The sequence below is a fragment of the Syngnathoides biaculeatus genome, chromosome 14, assembly GCF_019802595.1.
Source record: "Syngnathoides biaculeatus isolate LvHL_M chromosome 14, ASM1980259v1, whole genome shotgun sequence".
NCBI classification, from domain to species: domain Eukaryota; kingdom Metazoa; phylum Chordata; class Actinopteri; order Syngnathiformes; family Syngnathidae; genus Syngnathoides; species Syngnathoides biaculeatus.
This window is the reverse complement of record NC_084653.1, coordinates 1,483,657-1,498,372: the sequence shown is the minus strand read 5'-3', so window position 1 is coordinate 1,498,372 and position 14,716 is coordinate 1,483,657. Positions and strand designations below refer to the sequence as shown.

At 41.1% G+C, this 14,716-nt stretch overlaps 1 protein-coding gene across 7 annotated transcripts in view; it reads right to left on the bottom strand.

Moving 5' to 3' along the window:
* LOC133512212 (interferon alpha/beta receptor 2-like) overlaps positions 1-13,894 on the bottom strand; it is a 74,985-nt gene extending 61,091 nt beyond the window's left edge. For 2 of the 7 annotated variants that reach the window (XR_009798128.1, XM_061841604.1), the window contains exons 1-5: positions 13,400-13,886; positions 13,140-13,233; positions 8,997-9,117; positions 2,433-2,599; positions 157-222 (exon numbers count right to left, since the gene is read on the bottom strand). Coding sequence is in view for 6 of the 7 variants with exons in the window: in XM_061841604.1 (XP_061697588.1) it covers positions 157-222; positions 2,433-2,599; positions 8,997-9,117; positions 13,140-13,188 (403 nt within the window). In the remaining variant the exon portion in view is untranslated. Of the gene's footprint in view, positions 1-156; positions 223-2,432; positions 2,600-3,969; positions 4,124-8,996; positions 9,118-13,139; positions 13,234-13,399 lie in introns of those variants that run through there. The other 5 variants (XM_061841609.1, XM_061841605.1, XM_061841608.1 and 2 more) reach the window with 5 other exon arrangements.
* Between the last annotated feature and the right edge of the window lie 822 nt (positions 13,895-14,716).

Genomic DNA, 14,716 nt, shown 5'->3' with positions numbered 1-14,716 from the left:
TTTGTACCGTTTCCTATTACCAAGAGTGTCGGACGGTATCATGGCTTTTATATAACAAGTTATGTACTTTATAACTTAAAATCAAAAACTCAATTGTTTTTTTGTTTTTTGTTTTAATCAATCCATCCATCCATTTTCTTAGCCACTTATCCTCACATGAGTCGCAGGAGTGCTTGAGTCTATCCCATCTATCTTCGGGCAGGAGGCAATGTACACCATGAACTGGTTGCCGGTCAATCGCAGGATACATGAAGACAGACAACAGTCACATTCACAATTACACCTAGGGTCAATTTAGAGTCTCCAATTAATGCATTAATGCATGCCCCCACCCCTTGGAAATATTTGAAAAAATGGATGGCTGTGGTGCATTCTGGTGATATCTGTGAACAAAATTTAGACAAAAATTGAAAGTAAAATTTCTAAGTCCTGACCAAAAAAAAAAATTGAGCAGAGATTTCCCAAGGGCCAAGCCCAGATTTTTTTGCCCCCCATCCCCCTCTCACTGGATAGCACAAAATCACATTTGTCATTAAAATATGCTTAAAATATGCCAGTTTATCTCAAGACAAATGAATTAAGTGAACTATTTAGTAAAAAGACATCTAAAATTGTCCTTTTCCACACATTATACATATTATAGTATCGATATAGAATGTACATGAAAATATATCCTAGAATTTCTACACCGTACAGCAAAACATGTTTAAGTCTCAAACTTGTTACGTCGCATTGTACTGATACACTCAACCACATTGCTCACTATCTTAGATATAGATCTAGTAATACTAATCGTATAATCAGTTGCCTTTAATATTTTGAGATATATATAGAGGAAGAGCATCTGGGGTAAAAACTGTGCCAAACAAATATGAGCATTTCATCTGAGATGACACGCTGTGGTGACCCCTAACGGGACAAGCCGAAAGAAACTTACTTACTTACACACAGTCACTCACATTTGAAAAATGTATTGGTGTGGTCAGACATGCTTGCAGATAAAGTTGCGGGTGTGATTAGGGATGGCTTTAAAATAATTTACTGGATTAATACAACATAAATGTAAATTAAATTAAAAAAATACATAACTAAAATAGAACTAGAAATATAAAACGGTATTTAAAATTTTTCATCAATAAATCTGACAAACTTTATCTGAAGAAAAGTTAAATGCACTGGCCTGTTAAGGTATTAACACAAACTGTCTATACTCGCAATGTTTTGAAAATGCTGAAAGTTTAGTTCAACATAATCGGCGTTCGTGGCAACATTGGAACAAACATTCCTGTCGGCAATCGTGACGTATTGTTGGGGGGGGCACGCATCACGGGACTGCCGTAAATCGGAGGCCGGCTTGCTAGAACGTGCCTTTATGTGCACGCGCTCGACGTATTGACCACACCTGAATCAAGCGACGAGGTGGATGATAGTCTTAACGTTTATTTATTTTATTTTTTTAACGCCGTCACACTGCCTCGCGATCGACGCAATGAGCACCCTTGGTGTAACTGAATTTCCTTTGACATGGCACATGATGTTGATGACTTTCGACGTAAATGTGCTCGCATTACGTGAAGCAGTTCTGAACACGCGCTTTCGTACATGCTCCGTACGGTTAACTTGCATTTCCTGTTTCCGGGTGAATAACGGTTGTTTTGGAGCATGCTCGTTTAGTTAATGTTTATGAAATAAACACGTAAATTAATGTCAAGACCACACAAAATGAGCGACGTCTTGAGAGAATGCGAGGAGAGAGGCGTTATTGTTACTAGTGATAGTGCCTCAACATGGCTACACTCGTGAAAGCAAAACAACGAACTGAAACGGATGTTTGTTCAATGCCGTCAACTAATATCCGGATTAATTTTAGGCAATTTTTCCTCAATTTTCCGGAGCAATTTTCATGAAAATTTAAAAATCTGGAATTCCGGGAAAATCCGGATGACTTTCATCACTGTATAAAGGCCATGATTTACTGATCCGGCCTTCTTGGAATAGATTTTCCTCCATGTGGCCCCTTAGCCAGAATGAGTTTGACACCCCTGACATAGAGCTTCCGCTATTCAACAGTCCGGGGCCCTCTGTTGTCGTATCTTACGCTTCATACAGCACCACACATTTTCAATGGGAGAGAAGTCTGGACTGAAGGCAGGCCCATCCACACACTTAAAATAATTTAATCTCCAAAAAGGCGGCGCTCCAAAAAAGTTTGGGAACCACTGACATAATCCATTGGTTTAGATTTAAATTAACCTGAATGAGCGAATGAGGATAGATTTAATGATTTAGAAAAGCCCTGACTATTGTTGATTATTTATCTTATATTAATTATAATGTATTCAGATAATGACGAAGTAATTCAATGAATAGTTCTTTTTCAATTGATTTGAGTAGCAAAAATGTACATGCAAAAAACATTCATGCAGACTTACTTTGTTCAAAAGGAGTGAATGGGACTTCTTCAGACTCTGGAGACCAAGTTCCATTATAGAATGCTTGCACAGTCAAATAATACTTATATTTGTCCAACTTCAGCTGTAAAGATGTTGCATTTGTTGTGTAGGCACGTTGCATTTGTTTCTCCTTTTTTCCGCTTAATCTGCACAAAGACATGTTCAACATATTACTTCGTACTGGTAGGGTTAGGGTTAGTTTTTTGATTCATGGCAGAGTCAAATTAATTTTTATTCTTTCTCAGCTAGAAATTTTACTTGAGTGTAGGACAACATCTGTAGGAATAATTGTGATCATAATTATCATACATTTGCTTCCAAAAAAGAAATGCTTTGCCCTGCCCTAGATAACGTGGCAGCCTCTTAGCAGGAGATAGCAAGAACAAAAACATCTTATCATCAGAACTGTTAAAACTGCTGCCTGTTAAAGAAATGATGACCACACATGTATTCAGCAATCTTCCACACATGCACACGCACATGAACAAACATGTACGCCTTGTTTCAAACCGTTTTGCTTGTCGTCTCCTTATTGTAACATCCATGTAAATAAGGGCCGTCTCAAAACTAAATAGAGTTGCTGAGGAGAGGATAATCAGAGAGTGCAGTGGTGAATTATACGAGACAGTTCCTCTCCTCTCTCCTCGCGAGACTTAAACTGGTGTCTTTGCTTCCTTTTTTGTCCTGTTTAATGAATGTCTGATTGGTGAACCTGACAACACCAAAAAAGATCATGCCAGCAAACAGGCATAAAGAATTTTAAAAAGTGAATAATAACCATCAGTAAGATGGGATACTGAAGAAAAGTGCTTAATTTCACATTTTTTAGGTGTGAGCCTGTTTTAAATGATTTTTACAATGGTTCTAAGTCACAGTGGCTGGAGGAGTGAAGCAGCTGGTAGAAAATATTGTGGAAAGGATTATAAATTTGTTTGGATTTGTCCTTTAATTGCAAATGCGTTATGTCACACAAGTGACAGTGCTCTGTTAAGTCATTAACCTGCCATCAGTGGCGATGCTTGCCTTAAAAGCTCCTAAATCAGGAGTCTCAAACTGGCAGCCCAGGGGCCATTTGCAGCCCCGCGAGACAATATTCTGTTGACCCCACCTTAATATGAAAGTTTATTGTTCGTGTGGCCCTCAGGTTTTTATACGAATGGTACTTATACAGTGTTGTGTGGGGAGCTGACGAACCTACGGATCACGGTGGGGGTAAATGGCTCTCGGGGGCGTAACATCAACCATGTCCCGAGCAAGCGACATGGGGTAGGACCCACATGAATGACTCTGATGCAAGATTTTCAAGGGTAGTTTAATTATGGGGGAGGTCATGCAAAGGTGAGCAATCCAAAAAGGCAGAAGCACAAAAAACACATAGCAAAAAGGCAAAGTCCAAAAATCAGAAATGAGGTCCGATAACTACGAGGCACAACTTGAAACATAAACAAGACTTGACTAGGTGGCACAGAAACGCTGTAACCAGGGAGGTACTCTAACAAGAAGCTTGCATACTCACACACAATATTGCAGTGTCAACCAGAACGAACTCTCCACTGTCAATGACAAACACAAGGCTTATATGCCTGGCCTAATGAGTGTCAATAAAGCACAGGTGAGGAGCTGTTGCCGTAGCCAGCTGTGCACAGGGCAGTGGCCCGGACACGCCCCTGACAGACCGGTCTTGATACAAGAAAAGAAATGTGTTTCAGTGAGTGAAATTTACAGCAGCGCTACAACGGAGCATTTTATTAGTAGTTTTGTTCACAAGTGGTTTACAGAAGTGTCCTTGCTCATATTATTTTGTGTTGAAAAAAAAAAAAGAAACACATTTGAGAAGATTGGATTTTTAAAAAAGATTTCTAATTTAAATTGTGCGGGCAAACAAGTGATTCAGATTCTGGCTCCAGTAGCCCCAATGTAAATTGAGTTTGAGAACCCTACTCGAGATGGTACCACCCTGTCAATCGTCAATGATTCTTAAACATTCACCATTTGTACTTGCCTCACTAACCCTTCCGCAATCCAGTGAGAAAAACACCTCCACACAATAAGTCACTGACGCCAGGATAGGGCAGGACTTTGTTTTTATATGACTAGTGTGAAACTGTAACAACATACGCAGTGTAAAGAGCAGAAATATTGAACAATCCACTCCTAACAAAATGCACCCTGCTTTCCTATAGAAAAAATTAGCTTGCCAGTAGCTATCTTGTAAATACAATGAAGAAAATAAGAATTTGACCACCCTGCTATATTGCAAGTTCTTTCACTTTGAAATCATGGAGGGGTCTGAAATTTTCATCGTAGGTGCATGTCCACTCTGAGAGCGATAATCTAAAAATATAAGTATTTGAGCACCTGTTTATCAGCTAGAATTCTCACCCTCAAAGACCTGTTAGTCCGCCTTTAAAAGTCCACCTCCACTCCATGTATTATCCTGAATCAAGTGCCCCTGGATGAGGTCGTTAGTTTGCCAGTGACCATTTGGATGATACAGAGGAGTCATGGGAGAAAGTTTTGTTGTCAGATGAGACCAAAATGGAACGTTTTAGTCATAATTCCGCTCATCATGTTTGGAGGAAGATGAATAATAACTTCCATACCAAGAACACCATCCCTACTGTGAAGCAAGGGGGTGGTAGCATCATCCTTTGGGGTTTTTTTCTGCACATGGGACAGGACGACTGCACTGTATTAAGGAGAGTATGACCGTGGCCATGTATTGTCAGATTTTAGGGAACAACCTCTTTCCCTCAGTCAGAGCATTGAAGATGGGCCGTGACTGGGTCTTTCAACATGACAATGACCCGAAGCACACAGCCAGGAAAACCAAGGAGTGGCTCTGTAAGAAGCATATCTATAAGTATATATAAGTTCTGGCGTGGACTAGACAGTCTTCAGACCTAAACCCAAAAGAAAATCTTTGGAGGGTGCTGAAATTCCATGTTTCTCAGCGACAGCCCAGAAACCTGTCTTATCAAGAGAAGATCTGTGTGGCGGAATCCCTCCTGCAGTGTGTGCAAACCTGGTGAACAACTACAGGAAACCTGTAATTGCAAACAAAGGCTTTTGTACCAAATATTTACATTGGTTTTCGCAGGTGTTCCAATACTTATTTGCAGCTGTATCACACAAATAAATTGTTAAAAAAAAACATGGATTGTGATTTCTGGATTTTTCTTTTTAGATTACCTCTCTCATAGTGGACATGCACCAATGATGACAATTTTAGACCCCTCCATGATTTCTAAGTGGGAGAATTTGCTAGCCTGATTGATGAGGAATAAAGGGAACCATGACTCTTGGGATTCCAAAAACGTTTCCTCACAAACGCCATGGATAGTGCAGAGCATGACATGCTGGGATCACTGTTCATGATGCAATGCAGGAGGCACCGGAACTGGACCAAGTCATCAATGATGGGTTCCACAACAATGCACCAATGGATCTTTTTCAGATTTGATATGGGTCAGGTGCTTCTTTTGAACCTTAGGCAAAGCTTGTGTAATGTAGTGGATAAACTGGACTATGCACAAAGGTTTTATGCACAAACTTTAAGTTAAACAGTGTTAAATTATTTATTTAATATTGTAATACGTGTTACGCATCTAATGTTGCTCATAGTGGTCAAAGGGATTGCTCAGGGACTTAGTGTGTTTGCTCAGACAAAAAAAACGAATGGTGGTGCCGATCTACAACGTTGGCATCATAGTTGTGAGGTTCAAATCCCGGCCCCACCTGTGTGGAGTTTGGATGTTTTACCTCTGCCTGCGTGGGTTTTCTCTCGGGACTCTGGTTTCCTCCCACATTCAAAAAATCTTGCATTAATTGGACACTCTAAATTGCCCCTAGATATGATTATAAGTGTGACTGTTGGCTGTCTCCATGTGCCCTGCAATCTGCTAGCAACCAGTCCAGGGTGTACCCTGCCTCCTGTCTGATGACAGCTGGGATTGAGTCCTGATCTCTGAGGACCTCTCTGGAATAACAACATCTCAGCGGCCATCATGAAGGTACAACAATATCTCTACTTTGTGAGAGTCCTCAGGACAAACAACCTGGACGCATAGTTGGGGCTGGCCTTCTACCACTCATCCATTGAGAGCCTGCTGATCTACTATGTCTCCATCTTGTATGGGAGCTGCACTGAGGCAGACAGAGAATGGCTAGATAATCAAACCAGCACAGAATATTGCCAGGTTGCCTTCTCACCTCTACAGTAGACATTTACTCCACTCATGCCTCAACAGAGCTCAGAACCTTATTAAGGACACTACACACCCTAGTTCTCAAGCATATGAGTTCTTGCCATTTGGATGGCAGTACAGAAACGCAAAAACAAGGACCAACAGAGTGAGGATTAGTTTTGTTCCGAAAGCCATCACCACCCTGAACTCTGATTTTTCCTCTCACTGTGTTATTCATGTGAAGGCACGTTGATTTTCAACATCTTATGCATTCAGTTTTACACATTTTTATTTCCATCCATCCATTTTCTGAACCGCTTATCCTCACGAGGGTCGCAGAAGTGCTTAAGCCAATCCTAGCTGTCATAGGGCAAGTAACACCCAGAACTTTTTGCCAGCCAATCGCAGGGCACATTTATACAGACAACAGTCACATATGCAATCATACCGAGAGGCAATTTAGAGGTTCCAATTAATCCATGATTTTTTTGGATGTGGAAACCGGAGTGCCCAGAGAAAACCCACGCAGGCATGGGGAGAACATACAAACTCGACACAGGCAGGGCCGGGATTTGAAACCCGGTGTTCAGAACTGTGAGGCCAACGCTCTACAGCTGTGCCACAGTGCTGCCAATTTTTACTTATTTATTTTTATTGTTATTTTTACCTTGCTTTTATGTATACATTGATATGAAGTTCTCCTGTCTCGGTGTACACTGGTATGCATTAATTCATTCATTGAACAATTGAAGTCAAACATTGTCTGTCGAGAACTTTTAACCCACTCGTTGAAGAATAATTGAATTCCCCAAAAATGGAGGGTTTTCGAGCAAGAACTTTCTTTTTCAGGTCATTCCAATGCATTTCACTTTGGTTAAAGTCTGTACTTTGGCAAGACCACTCCAAAAACCTTCATTCTGGTTTTTTTTTTTTTTTAGCCATTCAAAAGTTGACATGTTGGTGTGTTTTGGATCGTTATCCTGGTGTAGAATCCAAGTCTGCTTTAGACTGAGGTCAAAAATTGATGGTTGAATATTCTCCTTCAGGACTTTCTGGTAAAGAGGAAAATTAATCATTCCATCAATCAGTTAGTGGTCCAGATCCTGAAGAAGCTAAGACACCCAAGATAATCACATCGACCACCAACACATTTAACTGTTGGTATGTTGTTCACCTGAAATATTGTGCTACAGTTTCACAAGATGAAACAAGACGCACACTGCCCAAAAAGTGCATCTTTCATCTGATCAGTCCATCTAATCTCCCAAAATCTTGAGAATTTTTGGAGGGCAAAAGTAAGATAGATAGGCCCTTTGCTTTTTTTTTTCCGTTTTGTTTGTTTTATTTTGGGGAGGTGGGTGTCAGTGGTTTTCACTATTGATTCCACTTCAGGCCAGTCTCTGATATACATAAATATATAAATATACACAACCATTGCCATTAACTGAGACAGGGATGGCAGCTCTTTATATGTTGTCTTGGGTTCCATTGTTACCTCCTGGATGAGTCAACAATGTCGTCTTGGGGTAGTTTTTGTAGGTTGCCCACTCTTAGCCTTTAATGTTTTCCCCAAATTTTATATTGTGATTGCATATGCAACAGTAACCCTCATGAAAATGGGTTAAGAAATGAGGAACTGTCAAATTCATTTCAGGGTCCACATGCATTGCCTTCTACTGAAACCACAACCTCCCAAGTATGGCCACCAGATAGCAACGTCAGTTATGGCAGGATGCTACAGGGCATTGACGTAATTATTATTATTAGTAGTAATAGTATTCATATCAATGCATGTCCCCTTATCTCAGAAATAATGGCTAGTGACACCACCATTTGCATTACGTGTAAAGTTTTGGATCACCTGCCAAACTCAGAAAAAAGACTTGAGGAATAAATGGCTTCCATTTATTTTTGGGAGACATTCCTGAGCATTTAAAACCAGAATTATGCTGTGTTGGAGCCGATTGGGATGGGATGGGGGAGGGTTAATAAATTATTAAAATAAATGTTACTGACAGCCATAAGATATTTTCCTGCAGTCTACTGCATCAAAGTTGCTTCATCATAAATGTGGTTTTCAGACACAAAACTTTTTGTTCCACAATAAGGTTAACATCCTTCTCAAAGTACTGTATGTTCAAAGTATTTAAGTTAAAGAGAATGGGGGGAAGAAGATACAACGTCCAAACAACAACTTGCTACATCAAATCCTCCCAATGGCAATAGGAAGCGAGAGAGTGCCTGAAATGTATGAATGAGTTTCAAAGCCTCCTAATGGAAAGTAGAAGCAGCAATTTTCATTCCATTGAAGATCTAATTCTTAGTTGTGATAAAATAAGGCGATTGGGAAATTTACCTGGAATAGACTTTGTACTGTACTCCTGGTGGGGCGGCAGGCCCAGCATCCCAACGCAGGATGTGAAGGAAGTTCACTGAGCTAACAGACAGATTCGATGGCACAGGAACTACACCAACCACTGTGCAAAACGTCATAATGGCAGTGTCAAACAGGTTACAGAAACAGACACACACGCAAAGCACCAGATTGATTTAAATTGTTGTTACAGCATCATTGCAATCATCTTTTCATAATGAGAAAAACTAGAATCCTTTGTTTGACAAGTTTTTCCAATAACGCACAAGGAAATTGTCTGTGATAGTTGGAGGTGCTCTAGTATGACAACAGACATATACTTTGCTTCATAAAAACAAGAACACAGTCATTAAGCAATAAAAGCAAATGCATAACAAGTCAAAATGAGCCTGTGACCTGGTTTAAGTTTTTACATACCTTTACATGCCATTTGTTGTTTCAATGCAAAACATAGAGAAGATATATAGGAAGATGTATATGACTTTCAAAACTTGCAGCAGGTACTGTACAACAGCACATGCGCATTAAGTCAAATACACTGAAGTAAACAACGATGTGGTCAGATGACTTAATTCCAACTACAGTCATAATTTCAACTGAGTGTGAAAATGTTCATTAGATTCTTTTTTCCATTGGAATTTGGAAATCGATTCTAATAGTGGATAAATTCTTCCAACCCCAAAAACCTATGGCAATGGTAAGCTAATTTCCATTCATGGTCTTTCATGAAACCTCACTACATCCAACATGGAGACCATGCAGTCTTCATACTGTGCAAGAGTACCAAACAAGAAATGCGTGACGCCAGCCCGCTCGGTCATTGAAATTCACGGTAGCTAATAAAACAATGGCCACTTTGGAACTAACTGACTTTGTAAACAACGGTTACAGTGAAATTGACACTTTGTGGACATGCTTTATGTTTGTTACATCCATCCATTTTCTGATCCGCTTATCCTCACAAGGGGCGCGGGAGAGCTGGAGCCTACCCCAGTTATCTACGGGCAGGAGGTGGGATACACCCTGAACTGATTGCCAGCCAATCACCGGGTACATAGAGACAAACAACCTGTCACACTCCTAATCACACTGAAGGGCATTTTAGAGTCTCCAATTAATGCATGTTTTGGGGATGTAGGAGGAAACCAGACTGTCCATGAAGGCACGGGGGCACACAGGCCGGATTGGGATTTGGAACCCGGTCCCAAGAATTGTGATGCAAATGATCTAACCAGTCGCGCCATTACATCCAATCAAGGTTCCACTGTATTCAAAATGTTGATTGTGATTGTGGATGAAATAGTCAAGCTTGCAAATACTGTTGCCAAAATGTGTGCGAAAGATGCACGCCGTTACATTAAAGTGATTGAATGTGACACACATACGAGATCACAATATCTTCCTGTCCTCTGTTAACTCACAACCTCTCTGAGTAGTGGATGAACGATCCACGACTTTGTGAATTCTGGTTCATGATACGAAGACATCAGATGATCCAAACGTGAGATTGCGATAAACATGTGGTTGGAAAGAAATGTCCAATAGTGAATAAGAATAAAACTGTTCTGAGAAATCAGGCTGTCTCAACTAAAAACCGTAAAGACCAACAAGTGTAGTTTGAATTTGACATTCTTGGTATTTTACACCCAAATTATCTTGCAAAAGAACATCAGACACATATATATCCATCCATCCATCCATTTTCTTAGCCGCTTATCTTCACAAGGGTCATGGGAGTGCTGGAGCCTATCCCAGCTGTCAATGAGCAGGAGGCAGGGTACACCCTTAACTGTTTGCCAGCCAATCGCAGGGCACAAAAGGACAAACAGCAGCACTCACAATCACACCTAGGGGCAATTTAGAGAGTCCAATTAATGTTCCATGTTTTTGGGATGTGAGAGGAAACCAGAGTGCCCAGAGAAAACCCACGCAGCCACGGGGAGAACATGCAAACTCTATACAGGCAAGTCCGTACGGGATTGAACCCGGGACCTCAGAAGTGTGAGGTCAAGGCTTTCTAGCTGTTCCACCATCCCGCCACGATGGCTGGGATTCAATCCCAGCACTGCCTGTGTGGAGTTTACATGTTCTCCTCGTGCCTGCGGTGGTTTTCTCTGGGCACTCTGGTTTCCCCCCACACCCAAAAAACATGCAACATTAATTGGACACTTTAAATTGCCCCTAGGTGTGATTGTGAGTGCAGCTGTTTGTCTCTATGTGCCCTGTGATTGGCTGGAAAACAGTTAAGGGTGTACCCTGCCTCCGGCTCATTGACAGCTGGGATAGGCTCCAGCACTCCTGTGACCCTTGTGAGGATAAGCATCTAAGAAAATGGGTGGATGGATGGATATATCATAAAGTAGGTGGAACAGTGGAACAGCTGAAGAGCATTAGCCTCACAGTTCTGAGGACCGGGGTTCAAATCCCAGCCCAGCCTGTGTAGAGTTTGCATGTTCTCCCCGTGCCTGCGTGGGTTTTCTCCGGGCAGTCCGGTTTCCTCATACATCCCAAAAAACATTGATTAATTCGAGACTCTACATAAAGGAAAGGCAGTTGGTCCTGATGACAAACCGGTGGAGGTATGGAAGCAATTTGTGTGCTAGTTCCCATTTTTAATAACAAAGGGGACTTGCAGAGCTGTGGCAACTATAGAGGAATAAAGTTGACACACAATGAAGTTATGGGAAAGAGTAGTGAGGGTAGACTCAGGACAGAAGTCATTATCTGCGTGCAACAGTATGGTTTCATGCCTAGAAAGAGTACCACAGATGTATTATTTGCCATGTGGATGCTAATTGAAAAGTACAGAGAAGGTCAGAAGGAGCGACGATGTGTCTTTGTGGATCTAGACAAAGTCTATGACAGAGTGCCAAGAGAGGATCTGTGGTACTGTATGCAGAAGTCTGGTGTGACAGAGAAATATGTTAGAATAGTACAGGACATGTATGAAGGCAGAGAACACTGGTGAGGTTTACCATAGCCGTAACAGAAGAATTTAAGGTGAAGGTGGGATTGCATCAGAGATCAGCTCTGAGCCCCTTCCTGTTCGCTGAGGTAATGGATAGGCTGACAGATAAGGTTAGACTAGAATCCCCATGGACCATGATGTTCGCAGATATTGTGATATGCAGTGAAAACAGGAAGCAGGTGGAGGAACAATTAGAAAGATGGAGGCATGCACTGGAAAGGAAAGGAATGAAGATTAGCCGAAGTAAAACAGAATACATGTGCATGAATGAGAGGGGTGGAGGAGGAAAGAGTGAGGCTCCAGGGAGAAGAGCTAGCGAGGATGGACAACTTCAAATACTCAACAATCCAGAGCAATGGTGAGTGTGGTAAGGAAGTGAAGAAACGGGTCCCAGCAGGTTGGGACAGCTGGCAGAAGGTGTCTGGTGTGTTATGTGACAGAAGAGTCTCTGCTCGGATGAAGGGCAAAGTTTATAAAACAGTGGTGAGGCCGGCCATGATGTACATATTGGAGACGGTGGCACTGAAGGTGACAACAGGAAGCAGAACTGGAGGTGGCAGAAATGAAGATGTTGAGGTTCTCGTTCGACATGAGCAGGTTGGATAAGATTAGAAATGAGCTAATTAGAAGGACAGCCAAAGTTGGATGTTTTGGTGACAAGGTTTGGGAGAGCAGACTTCAATGGTTTGGGACATGTCCTGAGGCGAGAGTGGGTATATTGGAAGAAGGATGCTGAGGATGGAGCTGCCAGGCAAAAGAGCAAGAGAAAGACCAAAGAAAAGGTTGATGGATGTTGTGAGGGAAGCCATGAGGACAGTGGGTGTTAAGACAGGAAGATGCACGAGATAGGCTTAGATGGAAAAAGATGACACGCTATGGCGACCCCTAACGGGACAAGCCGAAAGGAAAAGAATACCTATATACCTAATAATGTATAAGCCTCATCAGGAAGGTAACACATGCTATATGTAGCTATATTAGGCTACTATCAAAATGACTAAGTTGGCTACAAATACATAAAGAACATTACTTCCGCCTGATGACAGCTGGCTCCAGCACTCCCGCGACCCACGAAAGCATAACCGGCTCCGAAAATGGATGGATAGAAATATAACGTAAAAATTATGGTACATTACCTTCAACAAAATTTTACTCACCGGAGTGAAGCAGGAACATCACATTTAGATAACGAGACACCCATTTCATTCTGCCATACGCTGAGGGTATCGTCGTTAGTCTTTAAGGAATGCACTTTCCACGTGTAAAACAAAAAATGTGTGTGTGTGTTAGATGTAAACCACGATATTGAATATAGCAGCCATGCATTACTTTCCTTATGTACATACAATGAAACAATAACGTATTATTATTAATTACTGCAAATACAACTCCAAACGTGTTAAAAGATTAAGCATACCTGTTCGTCTGTTAAAATCCAAGCAATATCCACTCGCTCAATTTCATGATCACCAACTTGCTCTTCACCACTTTTCCGACTATTCAAGAATTTTTACCGTTCAATTTATCTTAAAGACAAACAGACAACAAACCTTCACGAAAATAACAGCTGCAGGTCACCACTGCCCGAAAACCCCCGTTTTGTGATCTCGTCATTTCCGAGAAGCAAAACTGTGTTCACGTTTTGTCACTGAATGTCTACGTAATGAAACCGACGATTAAGTCCCAAATAACCATTTCCTCTGACACGGTCAAAGTAAAAGTTTATTTCATGCTATTTCTTTTAATGGTAGGCAATCAATGTTATTGACATCAATTGTATTGTACTTTTTTAAAATAATATAACATTTATGATTAAAAGCTCACAGGGACGGTACAATGTGTCAATAACTGAAGCAAACAAAACCCAAGACGTCTGATCTCATCTCTCTTTTTCTCTCGCTCACTGTCTCTTGCTTTCCCCCTCCCTCCCGTTTCCGGTTTGGTGATCAGCGAATTTTTCATGCGGCATTCGGTCGTGTCCAATGACACGGAATAAAAACTTGACCGCGCACAGCCCCCTTTCACGTTTTAATTCGGCTTGAACTTCCGGTCAGGGCAAACCATTGCTTTGAATAGAATAGAATAGAATAGAATAGAATAGAATAGAATAGAATAGAATAGAATAGAATAGAATAGAACTCTTCCATGTGACGGCACCATTTTTACGGCGCCATATTGGCGGTCAAACAGAGCTGCTTGACATTGTGGGACACATTGAACCGGAGGAGAATATTTACAATACCCGAGACCTGTTGTGCTGTTGGTTGTCATGACAGACGAGACAGATATTTAAAGAGATCATTCAATGGAATTCCAGTTTATAAGACCAGAAAGTATCAATGGATTTCGGCAGTTAAACATGATGCATTGGTCTGCCTGTGTAGCGATTACTTCATTTCAGATAGGAATTATTCTTCTCAATCTCAAATGACCAAAAGTATTTATAATGCCAAGTTGGCTCATTTGAGGAAAAACACGTGTTTTTAAAAAAAAAAAAACTGTCTGTTGCAGAGGTTTACGGAGGTTAAGTGTGACCGCAATCGCTTCCATGTACATTCCATGGATACGACTCTTTTTTTCCAATCATAGTTAATGAATGCGAGTTTGTGTAAAACCTGGGGTTATTTATTTAAATATTGTTATTTGTATTGAATACTAGCTGAAAAGATCGATGGATTCCGGCAAAGATTAACATGTCGCCGAACACACTTCCGCTTTCACAAGTTGTCAAAAC